Consider the following 23,701-nt stretch of genomic DNA (forward strand, 5'->3'; position numbering starts at 1 on the left):
AGAAAATTAACACAAAATTCATCTTTAATATTGGATGGAAATTTCGGTTAAAGGAATATTGTTGCTTATATTTAATAAATGCATAGATAAATATAGTTCTCTACACATTTATTTCAACATCGTGTTCCAAAAACATCTACTGCGTCAGGCTCTTTTCTTTAAAATGCATGCAGTTGCAATAACCCGCCGGCCATGTTACAGACCTGTCTTTCACAGACGATTGTGTGCACTATATTGTGGTCTCTGTCATACTTATGCAAACTATGATATATCTATCGCACATTCACGAGTCCCCTACACGAAATTAGGGCAATACGCATGCGTCCCATGTCAATGTCAAATCAATCCTCGTAGGCTGATGCAACTAGAGTAATTTAAACTTCATATAGAGAAATTAAAAATAGCTGAATAAAATTAATACTGTGGTGTTTTATTTACAGATGCCGCTATGCAAGCTAGAAGACCGGGATGATGCGGTAGGTTTAATATTTATTTTAATCTTTAAAACCATACTTATGATACCTATATAAGTGACACGATTTGGTACGTTACCATAATAGCCTATCCGTAGGGTCTCTACAAATTAGCATGTTATTCAAAATCTTGGGAAGTCGTGTTCATGACAGGAGAGATCAACTATATCGCTGTACGACTTATTATTAAAAGTACTCTAACATTATATATGAGCCATTAGTGATAGTTGGTCTGTAAAGCCAGACAACAATTGCTTTATTTTCTACTTTATATAGGTCAAGATGACGATATTGCTACAATTAAAATGATTAAATTGATGCATTATTATTAACATTTTAAGTTGTTCATTGTCTACTTATATATATATATATATATATATATATATATATATATATATATATATATATATATATATATATATATATATATATATATATATGTATATTAAAAAATAATATAGAATTATTACAATATTTAATTCTTTGTCCATGTCCCGTTGTTGTGTTACTACATACATAAAAACAATACAGTTCCATTAAGAAGTTACAATATGCTATTATTTAAATAAAATATCGTGTTTCTTTTTAGACAGTATTTATATACCTATAAATCCAATGAAGTAAAAATTATAACTTATAGGTATAAGCCTGTAAATATGTTCTATTTTCTAACTTGAACTCCCAAAGGATACGGCGAGTTAGTTAAATATTTAGTCATAGACCGGGAGCCGAGCCATATTTTTACGAGTAGCGCGATCGGCTCATTACTATCTTATTACCTACGGTGTTGGCCCGCGACGAGCCGCAACACATCCAATTTCCCAACTTCCCATTTATTGATATTGACTCTGAGATGATGCTCCCGTTCTAAGATATCATATATTACTAGATGTACCACCGACGTAGAACCTCACGCTATTGTGAGCATTTGTATAAATTTATCATATTCGACGTGAAACTGTATTACTATGTTCTACTGAATTTTTGTTGATTTTTCGTATAATTTCGTGGATTTACAAAAAATCTTAGTATAGCAGTAATTAAATGTGAGGTAAATAAATTTACATTAATAATGTTTTTAATATGTGTATTATAATTTACTCATACGAAATTATTTGTTTCTTAAATTATTAAGTTGTTAATATTTTTTAAATTCTAACTATACATATGTTGACAAACACTAAATTTCACAATTTGTTGTCAACAATAAAATCAATAAAGAGTATTTTCGCATTATTTTTCTCATGTTATATTAATTAATTTCAAATATATAATATCTCCGCATGCGTATTATTCTCTAAAGTAAAGTAGTTCTCATAGGTTGACGTAAAAAAGACCAATAAATTACTATATATGAAAAACAAAATGGAACAAATATATATACATATATTTAAAAAATTGATTCATCATTTCCATATTATATATAAAAGTATATCATCTTATCCAGGTTATTTATTTCTAGGTTCCCAATATATTGTGGCATCACTTATTATTATCAAACCTAACGCCAGATAAGCTCGATAGGAGACGTGACTTGACGAAAAATAGTCATTCATTCGCCCCTGACTTTTGGATTCGTATACTCGACACGCCTAAATATAATGGACAGATACGTTGGAAATATTATTCTTATGTGGTCCTTACCTAGAGCCAAATCATAAAACGAAAGGTATATATCGAAGGGAAGTTCTAATCAGGTAAATATCAGAAGATAACATCGAATGGGCACTGGCTTACTTGAAATAAACCTACCTACCTACATACGTAGAGTCAATACAAGTATGTAATATTATATATATGAATGTTTGTATCATCTGTTTTAATAGAATTTAATAAAAAGGTAACAGAGTTTTGTTAAAACTATCAAAGAAATATTGTCGGGATGAAATTAATAATAAATCGAAACATTCTATAAATAATTCGGTATTTTATCTGTTCTGCTGTTGGACAGTCAGATCAACAGACTGTCTAATAGTGAAATAAATTTATTTGCGTTTTTACATTTTAATTAAATATTATTAAAGAAAAAACTATAAAGATTTTTAGAGAAAGAAAGATAGTATGGGCATTTGGCACGCACTTACAGACAGTAAATAAAAAAATATCTATTTGGCAATTTGTGTGATTTATATTAAAAGAAATAAATAATGCTGATGAATGTATTATCTAATTGGGTATTACAGGTATTTATTATCATGTATATTTATATTGCATTAAATAAATATATGGAAAATATAAACACTAGACATATAGGCACAATAAGAAACCCAGATAATATCGTTCCTTCTTAAAAGTACGTTTAAAAAAGGGTAACCTTCATAAAGGTCTATCTGAACTATCTATACTTTTATGCATATGTCGAATCTATTGTATACTGTCCCTTTGAAAAGGGCATCAGCATCTTTATCGATTTCAAGAATTGCCTACTACTTGCTAAACTATACTTTAGTAACTTACGAACGTTTGAGTTTGTTGTTGTTGAGTATGTAAGAAGCTGTTTGGATAGTAGAAAGAACAAGTAGGTAAGTAAAAATACGATATTAATGAAATAAATGGCGTAGATATTTGTCTTATACTACATAGTATATATATAATCTTTTTCAAACAAATTAATAAAGCCTAAGAAAAATTAATGCCCTGCCTTAAATATATTATTTTATTCATATAAATTTATACATATTAAAAACTAAAACCATAAAAACCTGTTTTAACTACTACAGAGTTGTATCGTTTACTTATGAATTAAGAATTTAGCCTAAAAGTAACACGGAAATCACGTCAGTAGCCAAAATAAATTTATTATATATTTGACGTTTTTATGATTAAGGAGGGTATGCAGTAATTATATTGATACTTATATGTGATATTCTTACCTATTAAAAAGTACATTAAATAATAAAAATTGGAAATATATTTAATAAAATTATCTAAGTGATAAAAGACATTTAGATCTTTGAGATCTAGATCTAAGAGATTGTTAAATACAAACAAACAAATAACAATATAATTACGTCTTTACCTTGGAAATATAGCCGAAATATTATTCTGCTAACAAAAATAAAATATTTTCAAGTGTACCCGTATTACTTAAATTAGATTCTGTATGATTGATGTAGATATTTATTGATATAGTAACGTTTTAAAGTATTAAGTGTCGTATGGTTTAGGAAGGTCCATCACTTTCTTTCCCATGGGTGTCATAAGAGGCGACTAAGAGAATTTAATGGTCGAGAGATAGGCAGCAGTGTGCCTTGTAAAACAAAACTAAAGTCTAATTGCATTTTTTTTTTTTGATGAAAATGGAATGGTAACCCCGCCTGCGCTAACGGGATACGCTGGCTGGGCACCAGTGAATGGTGATCGATGAGGATGAAAACAGGCCAGTTAGCCCATCATAATGAATTCATCTGGAATTAATCATGATAGTTTCCTGGTCATAGAGGTCGACCTGGTTGGGTATATTGCTAGCAATGGGATTCTCAGTCTCCATTACTATCAATCCCTTTCCCCCCTGCCTAACTGCAGTTACCAATCTGCCTGCCAAGCATGGCAATTACTGGCAAAACCCCCAAGGCGGAGGCCTATGTTTAATAGTGGACAGTTAACGGCTAATATGGTATGGTAATGTTTTAAAGTATAATAGAATACCGAATTGCCAAGGTGCGAATATTGTAGTCATATCTTTTTTTATCGTATATCTGTGCAGAATTACAAAAATGCCAGTACGTGATATAATTTTATATATTAAGAAAATGTTGACTACAACAGGAGTCGTCATTCGATTGACAATTTAAAAATGAACAACTGGAACAACTTCCAAATTCAATTATGGCACACTCGTTAGCATATCTAATTATATCAATACAAGTGAATTCCGTTCGATATTGGAACCTGTCTGTCAAAGCGGAATAAACGAAGCCAATCAGAGATAAATAACCGGCGGTCCGCGAGTACGGCCCGTTTCATTTGCATGTCAATGACGCGGGGTGGCGCGGGGCTGGAGAGGGGAGAGGGAGCTTTATGCGGGTACAATGGCAGCCCACGGAGCTCACCTGATAAATGAATAAACGTTATATACTAGATCCCATTGCGTGATGTTCTTTTGTTTATTGACATGTACAGGAAGTTGTTAGATAATGTTGAACCGACTGCAAAAAGTCAATTCTTACTTCGACTAAGTAGCTACTACCTTATTATTTTTAATGAAGCTGACGCGATATATTCCTCTATATTTTAGTGAGTCTTTTTGTGAAAAAGGTCAAGAGATTTAGTTATATCGTTTTATTTCGGGTTTCTTTTCTCTTGTATTGGTATATATTAGCTTTACTGTTTTCTTTTCCATCTATGGGCAAAAGGAAAAGGATGAGAATCACTGGAGCCGATTCTGAGGTGCAATTTCTCTAAAGTTATCTTTCATCTTAATATTTTAATATGATAATTTTATGAAATTATTGTTTTATGTACCGTCATAAACTGAATTTATAAGAATTTTGACTTAAGTCTACTAGAAAATTGATTTATATTGGTCCTTCAAATAAAGATTTTGCTGTGATATCAGATTGAAATTTTAATTTTAGAGTTTGATTTAGAGAAATGGAGCCTCAAAATCGACCTCATTGTATTCTTACTTTCTTATGATTTATTTAGTTGTTATTTATTATACTTATAATTAATTGTTGTAAGTATTTTATATGCTAATAAACTTTTTGAGCGGTACTTCTTATTTTTTATTTATACTTTAAAGAAAACATTCAGCATCTATAGCAATTACTTATAATACTTATATATAGATATAAATTGAAAGTAACAACATATAATAAGTTTTCATGGATAAATTATAAGTAGTCAAATTTTTAATAAAAAAAAAAAAAAACTTTTACTACACTATGCTTATTGAAAATTCTTGTGTAATAAAGTGTTAAATAAATAAACAGCAAGGTTTGGCAAATATTAAAATTCGCAAAAATACCTAAAGGCAAAATAAATATAAAATAGCCTGATTTTTGTAAAAGGATAAATTTCTTTTTATCTTTAGACAAATAAAAGTAAACAGCACAATTTTGCACAAAACAAGAAGGTTGTTGTTAATTTTCCAGTGAATAAAGCACAACGAATTTGTTTAGCAAATGTTTTTTCGGGGGCTATTTCAAACTTAGAATGAACTAAAGCTTGTCGGTTTTTCCTAATATTCGGTCTGAGAGAGCAACACTGGCTTCATGAGCACTTAGGTGCACTTCGGTCGGGGTCTGGCACGTCGAGAGTCGAGACTCGGGACAAAAATGATCTGCACCGCTGCCGACGAATTCTCTTTATCTGAAATGTAAATTCGAAAATATCTCAACACAACTAACCTTAAATCCTTATTAATATTATAAATGTGAATGTGAGTTTGTTTGTTTATCTTATAGCTGTTTAACAGCTTAACCAATGACTATGAAATTTGCTATTCACTATATAAGATGGAGACGGTTATAGGCTATTCCAGTTTTTTATCCCAATTAGTAAACATATCCCAGTTACGCGGAAGAAATAATAGGTTAAAAACGAGTATTTAATAAACAAAAAATACTATTATAGTTATGTAACTGTATGTATGTTTATGTATTTATATAAGAAAATATGCTGACAAATGTTAATACTTAATGCCAGAGGCATATGTCTGTTGTGATGAAAGTATATTTTACTATATATTACTGAGCATATTTGAATCCAGCCTACCACTTTCACTAGGATTAATTTTATTTATTAGGCTATTTTTTATATCTCTTGAGAGTAAGTTGGATATTTAAATTGACACATAGTTTTTGAGTGTTTGTTACATTCAAATTCTCGAACATTGAGATATGTAAGTTTGGGTCGGAGAGGGTACAAAAAACTACAATGCTATTGCATGCAATGCTATTATATGCAATAGTATTATCTCCTATGTACAAAGTATAATTTTGTAGTAACATTGTAAATAAATTATCCTCTATGCTATAAATAGAATTAAAAAATAAATGTACACTAGGTATGTTACCTATACCTACATTAAGCACATCCCTACCTAAGTACTTAATCATTTGGGACCTATGTAACGAGATTTAACTTTAAATACGTACCTATGAGTACATGTCTCATCGCTACAGAAAAATAAAGATATATGTTTGTCAACTTATAACTTTGGAATTTGAATGTACGACAAGTAAAATAGAAATAGTTTTTAACGAATAGAAGTTGCTACATTAACGGAAAGGTATTTTATTATTTTACGCAAGTTCGTACTACAACTGACTACCAATGGAAGCCCTTATGATAAATGTAAAGACAAGGAACGAATAAATATAAGTATAAAGTTGTAATGAAATCAACTTGGTCACAATAATCGGACCGCGTTCGAACCCGTATAATAATCCTATCGGCTGACGTCCGCCCCTGAACGTGTTGAACGCAACGTCAAAGAATAAATCAATACAGAACGGCTCGTTAGTTTTATTTGCAAATATTTTGTCGATAATAGAATAAACCTGAAAGGTCTAGAATCTAGAATAATGATTTTTTTATTTCTGTTTAATTTTTTTAATAATTTATTAATATGGACAGATAAAATATATTTGAAAAATTTTTGGTAAAACCTGTTTCTATATGAACGATTATTATTACGAAGAATGTAAACCTACTAAATCGAAACAAAATTAAATTTTAAATTAATTTATTGTATAGAGGTATTTATTGGATAGATTGTTTATTATTGTATATTTGACAATCTATCTACAATATTAGCACATTTATGAAGTCAACAATATTACCTTCATTTAATTCCATTATCTGCCATAACTGCTTAAAGTTTGTTATACGAGTAGCTAAATAATAATTTAGCTAGAATTTGTGAGCTACTAGATATTGCTAAACTATTTATTTATTTGATAAATTATTAGCTATTCATATGTGTCTATTTAATTTATGCCTCTATTACCTTTAAATTACATCACTTTGTTACTAATGTTAACAGAAAAACAGCATTCTATATTGTACAATAGGTATTCAAGAGTATGTTCTCTCTTTAATCATAATATGATCTCTACATCATTAAAATTTTTTGTATTGAGGTATGTAGCTTCGTTTAGTCGGAATGGTCTTTACTCTCTTTTATTATATGAAATTTATTAAAGTCCTTATTCATTTAATTCTATTATCAAAAATCATATATATATGATTTTTCTTGGAGTAAAATATAACCTCAGAGGTGTTTAATAGTAATCGCGTCTATTACGCATCCTACTCTATGCAAAAGGTTAGTTATTTGAGTTAACGGGGAACGTCGTTTTGGCTATAGAGTCCATTGGTCCAGTACGTGATCTTCGCTGTGTTCTCCAATGCCATTCTCAAGCTATGACTTCTTTTCTAATCGATTTTATTTAATTTCATATTGAGTTTTAATATGAAATTGAATCATAATACAAACAAGTCCTAGTTATGAATCCATCTGAACAGTAGTACCACTAGTTTAAACTCTTTCTTTTACACTGTGGTTAGCATTATTGAGTTGCATATACTTTAACATTATTCCTTTTTTTATTAGCTTGCCATCGGTTATCAGTTCATTCAAGTGTGGCGATTCCAATACTACTTGCGGTTATACCTTTAAGTCGCTTTGGCTTTTATTTTTAACATCTTACTTCTGGTAAAATTACCACCTCTTTCTCTAGCCGTTAGTTCACAGCTGAGCGTCGTAATGTTTTCGACTCAACTTCTTAGCAATTTCTTTAAATATTCTGCAGTCTTTGCATATTGTAAGACATCAAATACTTTTATTTTTTAAATTTCTTTTCTAGTTTACGCTAAGTAATATTATGTCACTATAAGAAAACAGATCTGTAGTAATATATTCAGAGCGGGGTTACTATCTTTAAACTTCACTGTTCGTAAAATTTTCGATAAGTTACTTTATCTTTGTACGTGATCTGCTTTTCATGTTCCCACCAAGCATCGATCAATAAATAGAAGCAGACAGTAGCTATTTGGGTGTTCTAGACAATGGTTAGATATTTTATTTACATATCCGAAAAAATACTTGGATATTATCCATAGTTTTACATATTTATCAGTTATATGTAAATTCTCGAATTGGCTTAACTTTAGCTTTTATTAACTATTAATGTTATCGGTGTCGCCTATTTTTTCATACATGTGAAAATTTAATAAATAAGTATTTAATATTATGTAGTACAGTTGCGGTATGGGGAGTTTTTTTTACGACTTTCTAGAAATGCCCAACTTTTCCAAGAGACTACAGTATGGGATTCTTCAGAAAGGGCATATTAAGGTATCTTCAGCGTTGCCAATGAGCATGAGCCCTTGATGCTGCATGCATCTTCATGCAACTGTAACCGTTTATCGTCAAATAAATTATATGATTGTTTCTCTGTTTTGTACTATAAAAACTTAAAAAAAATAGTAATTCCAATGGATAAAAGTAGATATGTCCTGTTGGATCAGTTTTTAATAGTACCTACTGTCGAAGCCAAAACAAATAATTGACATTCAAATAGTATTGAAGACACGAGGCGAAACCGAAATTGCTGGTGTTTGTAGAAACTAAGTCACTATTTGAAAAGAATATTATTAAGTGTATACTGTTTTACCTATTATTATACAAATAATATAAGATTGTATTCAACAAAAAAGGCTTCAATTGTGGCAAAAACCAGTTATTTTGATTTAAATACTAACTGAACTGATTTTGATAAAATATCCATGAACCTAATCTGTAAGTACTAATCCTTTCAGATAAAAAATCAATTTTCCAAATCGGTTTATAACTGACAGAGTAAAAAACATTAAAAAAAAAGAAATATCAATAAAAAGACACCACCGAATAGAGAACCTGTTTTTGAAATCGATTGAAAAGTAACAAAGTTTCTCATCTCCAGTCAAATTGTTCATAATGACTCTTCTCCTTCCAAAAGTTGTCTGGAAGAGATTGCTTTTAAGGTCGTCTATATTTTTTCAGTGTAATTTTTTGTAATTGTATTTATAATTACTATTTTAATCTTTTGAAGGAAATAATAAAGAGTATATATCTATCTGTCTATCTATATTGTATCTAAAATGCAATTTTTAAACAAAATAAGGAAAATTAAACACAATAATACATTGTCAAAGAATACGTTTGCATTTCTTATCTAATTATAAAAAAATAAAAACTTTACAAATCCGCGCGCGTATTTTATTCATTGAATTTATTTGTAGTTACAATTTCATGAAGATACAAATACCTACTCTTCTATGACAGGTACCTACGTATAGCGGTGGGTAAAAATAGGGTGGATTCAGATATAGGTGGAGGTGCTCGCATGTTTTATATTATTGAGGCTCGAACGGCGTCCGCGGGCGTACTCTACCTTGTTTACACACGTATGAACCCTTCCGAAATTGTTATTTGTGAATATGTATGTATCCTTTTTAATTTAAAAAATACATAAAACTAGGCCTTAGTTTTTTGTACCCTACAATTCGATAAATACAGGTACCTACTATAGGTATTCTTGCCAAATAAATAAGTGGTTATAGAGGTTGTTATGGTGATATAGGACGTGTATATAGTATATACATATATTAAAGAGTTGTAAATAATTGTCGAATTTTCATCATCATATCAGCCGTTAACTGTCTATTGCTAAACATAGATCTTTGCCTTGGGAGGTTTTGTTCGCCCGAATGGCAAGCGAGCTGGCAATCGCAGTTAGGTTTTGATGACGTTTTAAGTCACAAGTAATTGTCGAATAAATTTAAAATCATAAAATTAATGTAATATCTAGTATGAATATTAATTTAATTTCAATTAATTTAATTTTATAACCATAATTTTTGTGATAAATACACATAACTCAAAATTATGCACAAGCTATGTCATTGACTACATTTAGTTCTAAATAAATGTCCAAAAGTAAAATAACGGCAGTACAGACAATTACACGTCTCGTTACCGATTTTATTTATTACTACACATGCAAGATACTCGTCTTTAGGATTCCGTTCTATACTCAAAACATAAAACGAATCCCAATTACTCCTACTGTTACTTTACTGTCTGTTTACTGAATGAATAAAAGACTAAATTCCAAATTTTCTTTAAATGTTATGTATCTAAGATCCACCATTTCTATTACGTCGATGTTAAAAACTACATTACATGATTAAGAAATTAAAATTCGTAAAGGGGGAAAAAACAAAACAAGTTAAAATAACACTTGACTAAAATAATTTGTCAAATGGAATATATAGCTTCCTAAAAACATTTGAAACTTAATAAATTCGTTTTTTTTTCGAGATGCATTTTTAAAAATATTTTTTTTTTATTATGTACAGAATCCAACCAGACAGAGGCCTGATACGTCTTGAGTGGTTTTTAATAATAACTTATAATAATGAAACGAATTTGGTTACCCGTTAAGAGGTAAATAATTGTAGGTACACCTCGCCTCACTTAATTAATTCCAATTTCACCAGCATTCCATTAGGGATGGCGCTTCTCTCTTAATTTAATTTTCATATTTAAATTAACTTATTTGCATTATGATGTCTGCTCTACGTTGGATAACTGATAGAGCTCTAATTAAAATATATGTATCTATTAAATTTTTACATGAATAATAAATAACTCATACACGTGTCATGGCCGTCAGGTATTGCAGAAAGTCATATGTAAATTGCCGTCGACCTCTTTCTCGGGTCACTTTATTTCAAGGCTTCTAAAGTATATTGATATCTTCAATATATGAAAAGAAAAAAAACCCTTCCAAACCAGACCTTTTTCGATCCAATATGAAGTTAAACATTTGCATTTCGTCATACCATCCGTCGTATCGCGCCCGAATATTCTCCAATATATAACATTGAATAAAACGAAAGCATTGTTTGGCCAAACTCGCATCCCTGATTATATTTGGACAAAATATTCCGCGTGTCTCGTGTATACACAGTATAATAAGTCTCTTGGGCCGACAAATGGAGCCGAAAGGAAAACCATCGTGTCTCTAGGATATTCCACTTTTAGGTACGTGATCCGGGTGGATATGTGTGGAATGGAGCGGACAAGGGGAAATCTCTTGGCGGTATTAAGGCTCTGAGGTGGGTACCGATTCCCGCATGGTTACAGTTATTTTGTCGTATTGCGCGGGGCGACATTGCATGTGACTCAGAAATTGAAACTCAATGGTCGGATAGAAACATAAAAGGGAAATGTCGAGAAAGCCTCTAGGTGTTGCGAGGCGGTACAGTGTCTAGGTAGGTAGCAACCCACGGGCATGTTTGCAAATGTTTTCCTTATTTTGGCTGGGTAGGTGCTTTACTAAAAGCAGGGAAAAATTTCGAAGCACTCAAAAAGGTTTTTGTTTCTTGCTTCATTACTTTATCTTTGTATAATCCCAAATATTATATTTGAAGAATAATATAATTATATCTAATAAAACTTTTATTTATTACATATCCATTAAAAAACCTTAAAACTGATTTAATAATGATACTTCAGGTAAATAGATATTATTAACGTATCATAATACAATATCTTCGTAATATCTTCGTAATATCTTCGTAAATACTTTTAAAAACTATATTTATTATTTCTTGATTTCAGATTATAATTTGTTGTGTATTATGCATTCCCTTAAAAATAATTGAAAAAAAAAAAATGGTAACGTAACCACCAAAGTAACAACTACCCACAGCGAAATCAATATTGATATTTATTAACAAAATTAAATTAAGTTTTAATGTGATATGATAAAATTGTAAGGATTTCGCTTTGTTCTACTTAATATAAATTTAAATATATCGGAAAACTTATAATTAAAGCGCAAATTCGATTGGTAATTTAGGAATAAATTGCATCCAAAAGTATGTTTAATCCAGCTTGTTCCAAAAACTGATGCTGTGACAGTACAGTTTCGCGAACAAATTCCATTTTAAATATAAGTTTGCATGACTTTTGGCTTGTATTTGAAATTGAATTCTATTCTAAATACTTGTAAGTTTCTTGTCGCATGATAAGATGAGATCGAGATTGATATTTTTTAAAGGAAATCCATTTGTGTCTTCGAAGCTTTAGAGTTCATTATTGTTTGTAGCACCTGGTTTGTTCAAACCGGGAACACCACCCGTCGAGACGAGACCGCCGAATATTGCGGCCCTTATTTATGTCCACTTGAAGTTTGTCGATGTGGCTGTACAGGCAGAACAGTCACATTGCGTCACGTCGTTTTTTTACAAAACAAGCATCAGTTAGGAGCCAACAGCTATCATTTTAAATTGGATTTCACCAGTTACCGTTTTTAATGTTACTACTGGATAATAAGTAGATAATGTACGTATATAGCACCCATACAACAGCAAATTATAGTGAAAATTATTTAGAAATATAAAATTTTAAAATGTAATAGAGCTTCTGGTGTTAGACTCATAAGTAGGTATTGATCGATTGATCGACATTGGAAATTCTCTTCACGTACGCATTATTGATCGTAATGATAATGGTTGTATCGTATTTTCGAATGATTAAAGTATTAGTCATACTTTATTCATCCAAAATACGTTGTCTATAATCATCATTTATAAAACATTCTTTAAAGAATTGCCGCCAATAATACTGAGTTTTATTTTTTTTTCTGAATAAATCCTAAAAAATATAAGAGAGTGCCTAGAGGTTTTTTGATTTCTAATAATTAAACGTTTAAATTAATTAGAAATTAAGGTAAAGGTAAAAAAAGTAAAGTATCTTAGAATATCTAATTTCCTTCGTATCTCTAATATAATTAAAAACGTACGTCATACGTAATCCCGCTTTATACGTAGGAAGCTTATAGCACAAAAAACATGAGAATATTAGATAATTTCTTCTAAGGATATTCTTGTCTACTCATAATTCCTTTCAGAAATCGAATCAAGTTTAATGCTAGTTATATTTATACCTTCATTAAGAGGCTTTTTCTCATTGAATACATCCTCTACTTTTTTGGCGTCTAATCCAAACCAAAACTGCTAGCTAGACATTATATTTACGAATATGGTTTATGTCGTAGCATCTCTTTACGTTAGCTCTTGCGTGTCTCGTGAAGTCAGACGTAGCTGAAATATTTTATGATATCTCCGAACTAAGCTTATTAGTATAATTTATAATTTTGTTTCATAAAAAATTTGCAGATTTTGTTAACACAAAATGCGGCTTATACTTTCCGTGTTCATAATTTAGTAAGATATTGTGTAATATTGGTGTCTTCGCGCAAAAATTTCTATGAATTGAGAACTTACTTCTTTTTTAAATAGCTCTATAAGAAAAAGTAAAGGACTATCGTCATCTAAAGTTCCTTTAGGTACAAAAACTTAGTATAAATTAAGAAAGAAATTAGTGTTTCACAAGAAACAAGAAGTGGTATTACCAATTTATATAGATAGTGAATACGATTACGAATATTACGAACACAGTACTTTAATTGTGCTGCTATCGTTATGCTTATGTGACCATGTTTCAGGTTGTAGGATATGATATAGCAATAAAGTTTCTAGTTATAAAGCACACCATAATTCTAAGAAATCGTAAAGCACGAGAGTATACTTTTGCCATTGCAGTGAAATAAGCGATGGTTAACGCTTTCCTTCAGGTGAGCTATTATGAGCCTGTCATTTAAAATATATACACAAGATATTAAAAGCTCATTAATTTTACTCATACACAATTTATACATACTCATATAAGGACATTCAGTAGGCATGCACATGCTCATTCGCACCTGCTATACAATGTTGCCAGTTTAGGTGTTGTTTTTTCACAATTGTGGGTAAAAATTTATGTTGAAATTTTAGGAAAAAAAATAAAATGATAATAGAAAATTTGTTCAACTTTTTTGACAAGTTCGCAACATATTCGGTCTATATAATAATATGTAGATTACAAACCACTGTTCCATAAAATATACATAAATACGAATGAAGGTAGCAACAGGAGGTGAAGAAAGCGTAGGTAATTTTTGCCCACGCTTTCTTGTATTTAATGTATTTGTTTGCGAATACATTGCGAAGCAAAAACTGGTACAAGTCTGTAATTGACTTAAAATGAAGAAAGTCGTGAATGGAAAAAAATAATTAAATTTATTCGGTTTATTCAATATTTTGATGTACCTAATATGGATAGGTATCAACATTTTTTATTCAATCGCTAAATTCTTTATTCATATTGAATGCCAACCGTTGAAGTGTCCTTTTGACATTAAAAATGCTTAAGTGCGCTTTGATGTGTATTTAGCCTTTTAGTGCGCATTCTATTATACTTTATATTTTTAAGTTTTTGTTATTTTCTATTCATGTTTTATATTATTCATCCATATATTCATACCTAGTCACTTACGGTATAAGTAGTGAGTATCTATCCATTAATTACATCATAAAAGACTTTGTACAAAAGTCGTTTGCTTGGGTACCTCTGTCCCATTCGTGTTTCTACCGTGAAACAGTTGTGTTTGCAGGGCTGTGTTTCGGTTTGAAGGGTGGGATATAGCAGTGAATTAACAGGGTACAGAGGAATAATACTTGAGACCTCAGAAATGGCAACGCATGGGGGTAGCATTGGCAAAACAGTATACTCTGTTCTCTCTCTGTATGTTCATTATACTGCTTATGTCTGGAGGCGACGGTTATCACTTTCCATCATTCTAAGTTGCATACAAAAAATTGTAAGCACTGTAATACCTATTAATATTTGATGGGTACTACACAATCGCAATCAGTATACAGTTGCCCAAGGTAAAATACTTTGATGACCGTGAATCGGACCAATATATATATGAAAGTTCGTTTTTTGTATGGGCCAACATTGGGCCATGGAGATTGGTATTTACTACTAATGTCTAAAATGTACCTAAATAGGCAATTACACAATTTCAATTAATTAACTACATGTGTTTACCCGCAACTTCATCCGAGTGACTGGGGTGAACATTCTTCATGTTTCCGGGGGGGGGGGGGGGAGAACCTCATTGCTAGCAATATACCCTGTCAGGTCGATTTCCACGGGCTTCCTCTGGAAGTGAAATTAATTGACCTGCTTTCATCCTCACCTGTTACTTCTCACTGGTGCTACGTCAGCGTATAGATACCGATAGCACAGACGGGGTTCCATTTCATTATCATTTTATAAAAGAAACATACTTTGCAAAATTTTGGAATAAAATATTGGATTGGAATAAAATAGAAATCATGTCTGACATATAAATACAAAATATTATGACTATTGGTTGTGCCGTTAAGGCACAAAGACACTTCCACATTTGTAATAATAGGTATTAGAAAAGATTTGAAGTTATCTATCCATAACTAAGTAAGTACATTTTATATAACATTACTATAGTGTAATTTCAGTTAAGCCCTCTTTCTCGTAGCATCTAAATAAACAAGCTTACAGGCTTTTTACCTTAAGGCGGACGGGATTGCGGCCACCGAGTTACTCTCCGTTTGATTACTATTCACCCCCTTTAAAAGCTTTGGTTTTAACCACAGATTTACGAAAAGGATAAATATGCATAGTAAATTAACTGAATAATTGTTTCATAATAACAATAATAATAATTAATCTGCATGCTTTTATATATATATATATATATTTTTAACGATAAATTAAGAATTTACAAAATTATAAAAATTTTAATTTTAAAATTTTTAACTAAAAACAGAAATATCTGATTGTAAAAATGTAAATTTGTAATTATTTTTTTCATACAATAACCCAAATAAAAAAATGTAAAAATTATCAGATTGCGCATTTTTTTCGTTACGGTTATTTTTACAATTACATATAATGTGTTCTTATATAATTCTTAACAATGAAACAAGAATGTGTGGTTTATGTATAAAATAGTATTAATTAAAAGGCAAAACGTTATTACCTTATCCAATATTATCTTCTATGATCCTTCATAAAGCTTTTCCTGAGCAGTATGGATTAAAACATGGCGATATTAGCACCCCAGAGCCGGTGACAGGGCGGGTTTCTTAACTGTTCACACTTTAATAAGGTACCTCACTCATGCAGAGATTTGATTTAAACGTCACTAAAACCATAAAGCGGTACATCTGTACCTATCTTATATTATTAAATAGAAATTTGAGGCTTGGTAATTTTAGTTTAATAAACTATAGGTATATTGAAATATGTATATTTAAAATTATTATTTTAAATATAATTGTTGTATTTAAATTAAGAAATAGTTTTTACTTGGCAAACAAGATAATAAAATTAAGGCTCTTCTCTCTTTTAATTTTTTTGTTTTAAACTAGCAAAGCTTGTAAATTATATTTTATCTCATTTAAATTTTCTAAGATAACAGCTCATTATTTTATCCATAGAAAGATTTAATAAAACAAAACAGTGTAGCCAACACCTAGACATTTTTAAATATTTAGTTGAATTAAGAATATTCTCTTTTCTCAAGTATAGTACCTAGAATAAAGATAAGAAACCATAAAGCCATTTTAAACGCATACCCATTTTTATTGCAAATTAAATATGTTTTCCAAATATCGGTAAATATTTTTATTTTATTATTATCTGAATTGCAAAAATTACATGGGTGAAAATATTTTATACTATTGAATAGAATACTTATATACAAATGTATTCTGTAATATCGTTAACATAAAGATTGTTTTGCTCAGTTCGATTATCCTTCCGCTATACTCCGTCCCAGTTTTTACTTCATTAATCCGATCTTGTAACGTTTTAGTGTAATATTTTTCTCTCATACTTGAGGAAAATGAATAACAGAAATAGTAAGTAAATACAACATAGTCATTTTGTTTTTTAGAAAAAAGATTCCGTGCAAGTTGTTACATGATACACTGTTTTGTGGATATTATCTTGCTACGTGTGTCGCACGTTAAATATTACGCACGTGCCTAATTTAATGAAGATTGTTTGAGTCGTTAAAGCACCAAGAGGAAAAACAAACTAACTTTCACGCTTATAATAGTAGTAAGATTTTTTAACATTTCAAAATATAATATATATCTAATTTAAATATGCATGGAAAACAGTAAAACAACAATTATTTTTAAACAACTATTAATACTTTTCACATATTTCTCTTTAATATTATATATTACTTTGTACTTTCATAATATTGTGTAAGTAATGTAAATAGACAAAATATAGATCATTAAGCGACAAAGTGTGTAACGGATCCTGGTTCTACTAAATATCTTCTGTCGTTTTAGGGGGACATTGTTCGGTAAGTGCATTTTGTCGTCCAATGGCCGACAGCCGATAATACGACAGCCGCGGTAATGCACCGCATAAACCGGTTATAGTATGGCACACGCGTCCCTCTATAGACGGCGAGGTCCCGTTAACACGTCGACAGGTATGGATATTCATAAGGATATTTATTACAAATATATATATAACTGTAAACAACGAACGTCTACATTGATACTCTGTGATAATTTTTATTTAAGGAGAGATTTTATCACCAGAGAGTAAATGGATGGCACCCATAGGGGACTACGTAGAGATCGAGTTTTCAAGGCTAATTACTAGCACCTTGCCATATAGACCTTCACGCGATTCTCGCTGGAAGTCATCGTGATTAATTTCTGGAGAATTCATCAGATGGGCCCCTGACCTAATTATATCTTCACCTATCATACTTCACTTCTAACCAGTCAGTAAATACTGAAAGCGCTGGCTTGGAATTACCATCCCGTTAGCAATTACAAAAGTACACGTCATATTATATAATACATTGTAAAATCGATAGTAGAACTCATATATTTTATGGGATATAAATCATTTCTGCATAATTAAAAAGTATGAACAAAATAAATACGAGTACTTTTCTGATATCATAAATTACTTACAAGCCATAAAAATGTTAGTCTGCCGGTCTAATAGAACAAGTTCTGATAGTATCTATCTATATATCGTTTGGTAGATCTGTTTCATGCTGGCTATCATGCCATAAATACCTTACAGACTTAGTGAAGTCGAAATAACTTTAAACATGTGTTAATGATATTATGTAAATAATGATTTATCTTTATAAAAAAGATTCAGCAGAAGTCACGAGTCAAACGTTTTTTTTATCGACATAATTAACTTGATTATAATATTTAAATTTTAAATTAGGATAGACGTCATAAAGCTATTATTGATAAGAATACGTCACTATTATCTATTACGGTATAAACTCATTATGGAAATATCCATACGGTATTTTTAAATTTAACCGACTTGAAAAATAAGGTGGTAGATTTGGCGTGTGTATATATATATATAATTTGTATACAGTATTTGTAAAAAAAAAAATATCCAAGAGTTCGATTCTCAAATGAAATATGTAGTTTATGATTTAGTTTAATGGTTTGAAAAAATTTGGTATCAGCTTTAATTTTTAAGATAACGCCTGGCGCCTTCACAGCTCGCCCAATCGTCATGAAATTTTGTATATACGTAATCTGTGATCATGCGAATGAAGTCGCTAGTAAAAGCTAGTATTTTAAGTTAAAATGGCTGAACCATTATGCCATAATATTCTCTTATCATAAAAATAGTAAAAAATCGAAACATTGAATTTTTTCATAGACAATCATAAATTATTTCGTCACACACGTGACTGATAAAAATTTGTTCGAGAGGTGTTCTCGCTTGACATTCAAAGTACATGTAATTCCTGTATGATCCCTAAAATATAGAATATAGAGATTGAGGTCGCTTTACTAATGGAGATTAGGTAAAACCGCAGGTAAAAGCGTGTATCTTGATAAGGGGATAAGTGCTGGGCTTTTAAAGGCGAGTAGATGTAATTGCCGGCCGCCCTCTTACATAGCAATATAGACTCTGAACTGTTTACGTTATTATATAAGCACTTTGGCGTAGGTATCTAAATTAGTCTGTTGACCTATCTTACCACCTATTAACTTGCAAACGAAAACAACATTCGAAAACAGTTTTTAAATATTGATTACTCAATATAATAAAATATTGACAACCCAAACTGCTCAGAAATTGTTTAAACTTAATTCATCATCATCACAACCCGATCATTATCCACGGTTAAAGTTAAGCCTCTGTTGTATTACGTAACAAATCCTGCGCCACTTACATAAATCTATATTCAGCGACTCCCTGCAACACTTTATTTCGTTCCTTAAATTTAGTTATAATCAACGCAAAAAAACTATGTTTTTTTTTCCTGGGTGAAAATGGTATGGTAACTCCGCCTGTGCTAACGGGATACGCTGGCGGAGCACCAGTGAAGGGTGATAGATGAGAATGAAAAGAGGCCAGTTAGCCCATCATGGTGAATTCATCAGGAATTAACCATGATAGTTTCCAGGAGGAACCGCGAGGAGGTCGACCTGGTTGGGTATATTGCTAGCAATAGGATTCTCAGTCTCCATTACTAACAATCCTTTTCCCCCCACAAAACTATGGTTTCGCGTTACATTAATTTCATCAACAGTTTGTACATCACATATAACTTTAATAATGCATGCAATTGTTTCATGTAACGCCGGTCCTTACCAATGGATCTTACGATTTTGTACATACACACATATAGGTATCACACGATTTTATAATAAAACAATTAACTACATCATGTGAACGCTACGTGACTATACGTAGACATACAGAATTCTGTACATTTGTTATGTTTATATTTCTGAGAAATGAAATCAATGTAATTTATATTTCAAATCTAGTTTCGAGAACTATCTATAAACTAGTTTCATAATGCAAATTAGGAATATTTCTTTTAATCAAATGAAATCAAATATGATGTCATATAAAAAATCATATTTTCATTAAAAAAAATCTTCTTTAAAAATTTAAGTCTAAGCTGAAATACAACAATACAAGATTGCTGCTAACCTTATCAGGGATTATAGTCGTGAAAATATTTACTTTTACTTTTATTACGAATGCCATTTTATTATAGAAACAAATCAGATTATTTGTTACATTATGAATAATTATGTATTGTGTTACATTGTTTTAATGTTTTAGACATGAGTAATTAGTCGTTAATTAATTTGAACCCGTAATTGAATGTTATCTTTGTAAAATATAATGATGCCACTGATATATTATCTACAAAGTAGGCATGAACAAGCATTATGTACTGTGCTATGTAATTAGATATTTGATAACTAAATAAATTAATAAGTGGATAGTAACGTATAAAATTACGAATGCTGGCAACACAAAGAATTGGGGGAAAAGGATTGTTAGTAATAGATTCTAACAGCCCTATTAGGTCGATCTTCACGCGAAACCGTTGTGGTTAATTCTTGTTGATTTTTTTCCAAGGGGCTGACTGATCTGCTTGCTGGCTGGTATCCTGCTATATCCTGGTATAACGCAGGCGGAGTCACCATTCCATTTTCAACCATTAACCAAAAAATAACACAATGAGTCAGAATATTATTATTTTTATTCGCGACTTAGTAAAATTGATCCGAATAAAACAATCTGTGCTCATCTCCATTCCAAATACTATGTGCCATGTATGCCAAATTTCATGATAATTATTTGAGTCGTTAAGGCATCAGAAGGTAACAAATAAACTCATTTTCACCTTTACAACTGAATTAACTTCAATCAAATAGACCTAATTACTGACACATATGAGACGTTAAATTAACATTAATATACATAAGTACCTTGTTAAAATAAATTATTAAATTATCTAAAGGCCAGTTAATGTCAGTGTAAAATAGTCCACAATTATTGTATGGTATATATATACAGAGTAAATGAGTCGTCAATGTGCTCCATTATCCTATAATAGGATTTTTTATTAGTATTTGCATTATGAATTTTTATTCAGGGAGCCTATTTACTTGTGTGGTATTTTATTGTGAAAACGTATTTTTATAGTATTAAAGTAACGGTCTATATAAAAAAAAATGAATCGTTAAATATTTTGCTATACGCAAAATTTAATAACAGTTCTATCAATTCGGCTTTTTTTATATTTGTTAAAGTCCAATAAAAGTTTTTATAGAGGAGAAAATTTATAAAAAAAAATTCGATTAAATATTGACATCAATTTTGATAGAAAAAAAAATCTATCATATGAGCTAGTTATTGATATATAACAATAGAAACAGAGACAATATATGTTAAATTAAATATTTAAATTATCTATAGATACGAAATATATAAAGCAGAGGCTCAGCCGAATGACCTTTGTGCGTCAGCATAGCAACCTACATTTAATATGGCCACTGCTTAATTAGTACAAGTTGGACCTTGGCCTCTAGGGAGCTCTGCTTAGTGGAATAATCTGGAATGAATGGTATCTAAATAAAATGAGATTAACCTTCTGACATATACAGTTTTTCTCTATGTACTAACATAGAGAAAAATTGCAATGTTACGTCCTCGCTAATATTATAAATGTGAAAGTGAGTGTGATTTAGGTACATTACTTCTATATTAACTAAGTGGTACTTAAATTTTAGCAATAACAGCCGAATAAATATATTAGTAAATATTTAGATAGATCCGATATGTATTTAAAAAAAAATGTTTATGGACATATTCATGAATTTCCCAATTTGTAAGCATCGCAAATATGATTATAAAGTTTATTGGCAACTGCAAAAATAACTATTCATTATAATTAACGGCTTGTATATTAATTCACGATTTATCAATATGTATGGAGCTCCAGTGTTGTCCGTATGGCAACTAATCGACTAGGCAATGACCCTCTAATCTAACTAATTAAAAGATTCATTATAATTAAATAATTAGTTCAATTGCTTTTGTTAATAACAATTTGTAGTTGTAAAAAATATATTACTTATTTAAAATGTATGTTACACGGTCTCTCAATGATAATAATATCTAAATGGTTGCGTTTGAGAAAATTAGGTCAATTTGACCACAATTGATTTAGTTTTATGTTGCAGTTACGACATAAGTAAATGTAACTGTTGACTTGCATATTTAAATTGTAAATATTGTGTCTGATTATTAAGATTTATACTCGTAGTTACTATTATTATCTAAGTATAATTTTATCAGGGTAGTTTAAACCAGTTGTGATCTTGAGCCAATACAAACCAGAAAATAGATTGCAGGACTGCAGAAATTAATAGTTTAAATTTTTGCTGATGAAATATAAATAATGTCCTTCTTAAATCCTTATTAATATTATAAATGTGAATGTGAGTTTAATATTTTATTACCTTTTGGTGACTTAATGGCTTAACTAATCACTTTAAAATTTGTCATGTTCGAGCTATACAGAATGCCTATGTTGCTTTTTACATGTCCAAGTGTAATATATATATATATATATATATATATATATATATATATATATATATATATATATATATATATATATATATGAGTATTTATTGTAGATAAAGAACAATCCGCGGGCCGTACTTTGGACAGTTCTGATTAGCATTAGTCAATGTTAGAAACTGTACTTAGGTTTGTACATAACATAAAATAGTTACTATAGTTATAGATATATAAAAGTAGATTACACAATCAAGTGTCTTTTTGTTTCCAATTCACCTATATTAAAAGATTTAATGTATCTACAAGCTTTTATGGAAATAACTATTATAATCCTTTAAAAAAGTGGTTAAGTTTGTGATACTATACTACAAATTATGGGCATATTTATTTACATTGACTGAAACATGCGACCATATTGTTGTATAAAAACACATAAGTTTTCCGTATATGGAGTGACCTTTTTTCATTTTAAACATGACGTGGCTATCCTTATTTGTATTTGTAATAACTACCTTAATTATATAAATAATTTCAATACAATTGTAATATAAAGAACAGTTTTATTTCATCAATTATACTCCCTGCACTTTATTTTCGAGTTGTCGCCTCTTCGTCCCACGCCTCTGAAATTTAAATATGACTATTCAAAAAAATATCTTTACACATACGTACTCATACATTTGCACGAGTACTCTTTTTATATAATACTAGCTATATTCCGCGGGTTTGTCTGCGTGAATTAATATATAAAGTATCCTATGTGCTAAGCTATATATATTCTATCCATGTTCCAAATTTCATTCAAATCTGTTCAGTAATTTTTGCGTGAAAGAGTTACAAACATATGGTATATCCATACTTACAAAGTTTCGTATTTATAATATTAACAGAACTGATAGCTACGGATCACGGTATTTTTGTATGAAGAGTCCGTCTTAAG

At 30.3% G+C, this 23,701-nt stretch overlaps 1 protein-coding gene across 1 annotated transcript in view; it reads left to right on the forward strand.

Annotated features, from left to right (window-relative positions):
- Positions 1–23,701, forward strand: part of LOC128200163 (uncharacterized) — a 190,693-nt gene that overhangs the window by 105,196 nt on the left and 61,796 nt on the right. The window contains exon 4 of the mRNA XM_052892618.1: positions 441–476. Coding sequence (XP_052748578.1) covers positions 441–476 — 36 coding nt within the window. The remainder of the gene's footprint in view (positions 1–440; positions 477–23,701) is intronic.

This window comes from Galleria mellonella, unplaced genomic scaffold (genome assembly GCF_026898425.1).
Source record: "Galleria mellonella isolate WM207_F2 unplaced genomic scaffold, CSIRO_AGI_GalMel_v1 utg159, whole genome shotgun sequence".
Lineage (NCBI taxonomy): Eukaryota > Metazoa > Arthropoda > Insecta > Lepidoptera > Pyralidae > Galleria > Galleria mellonella.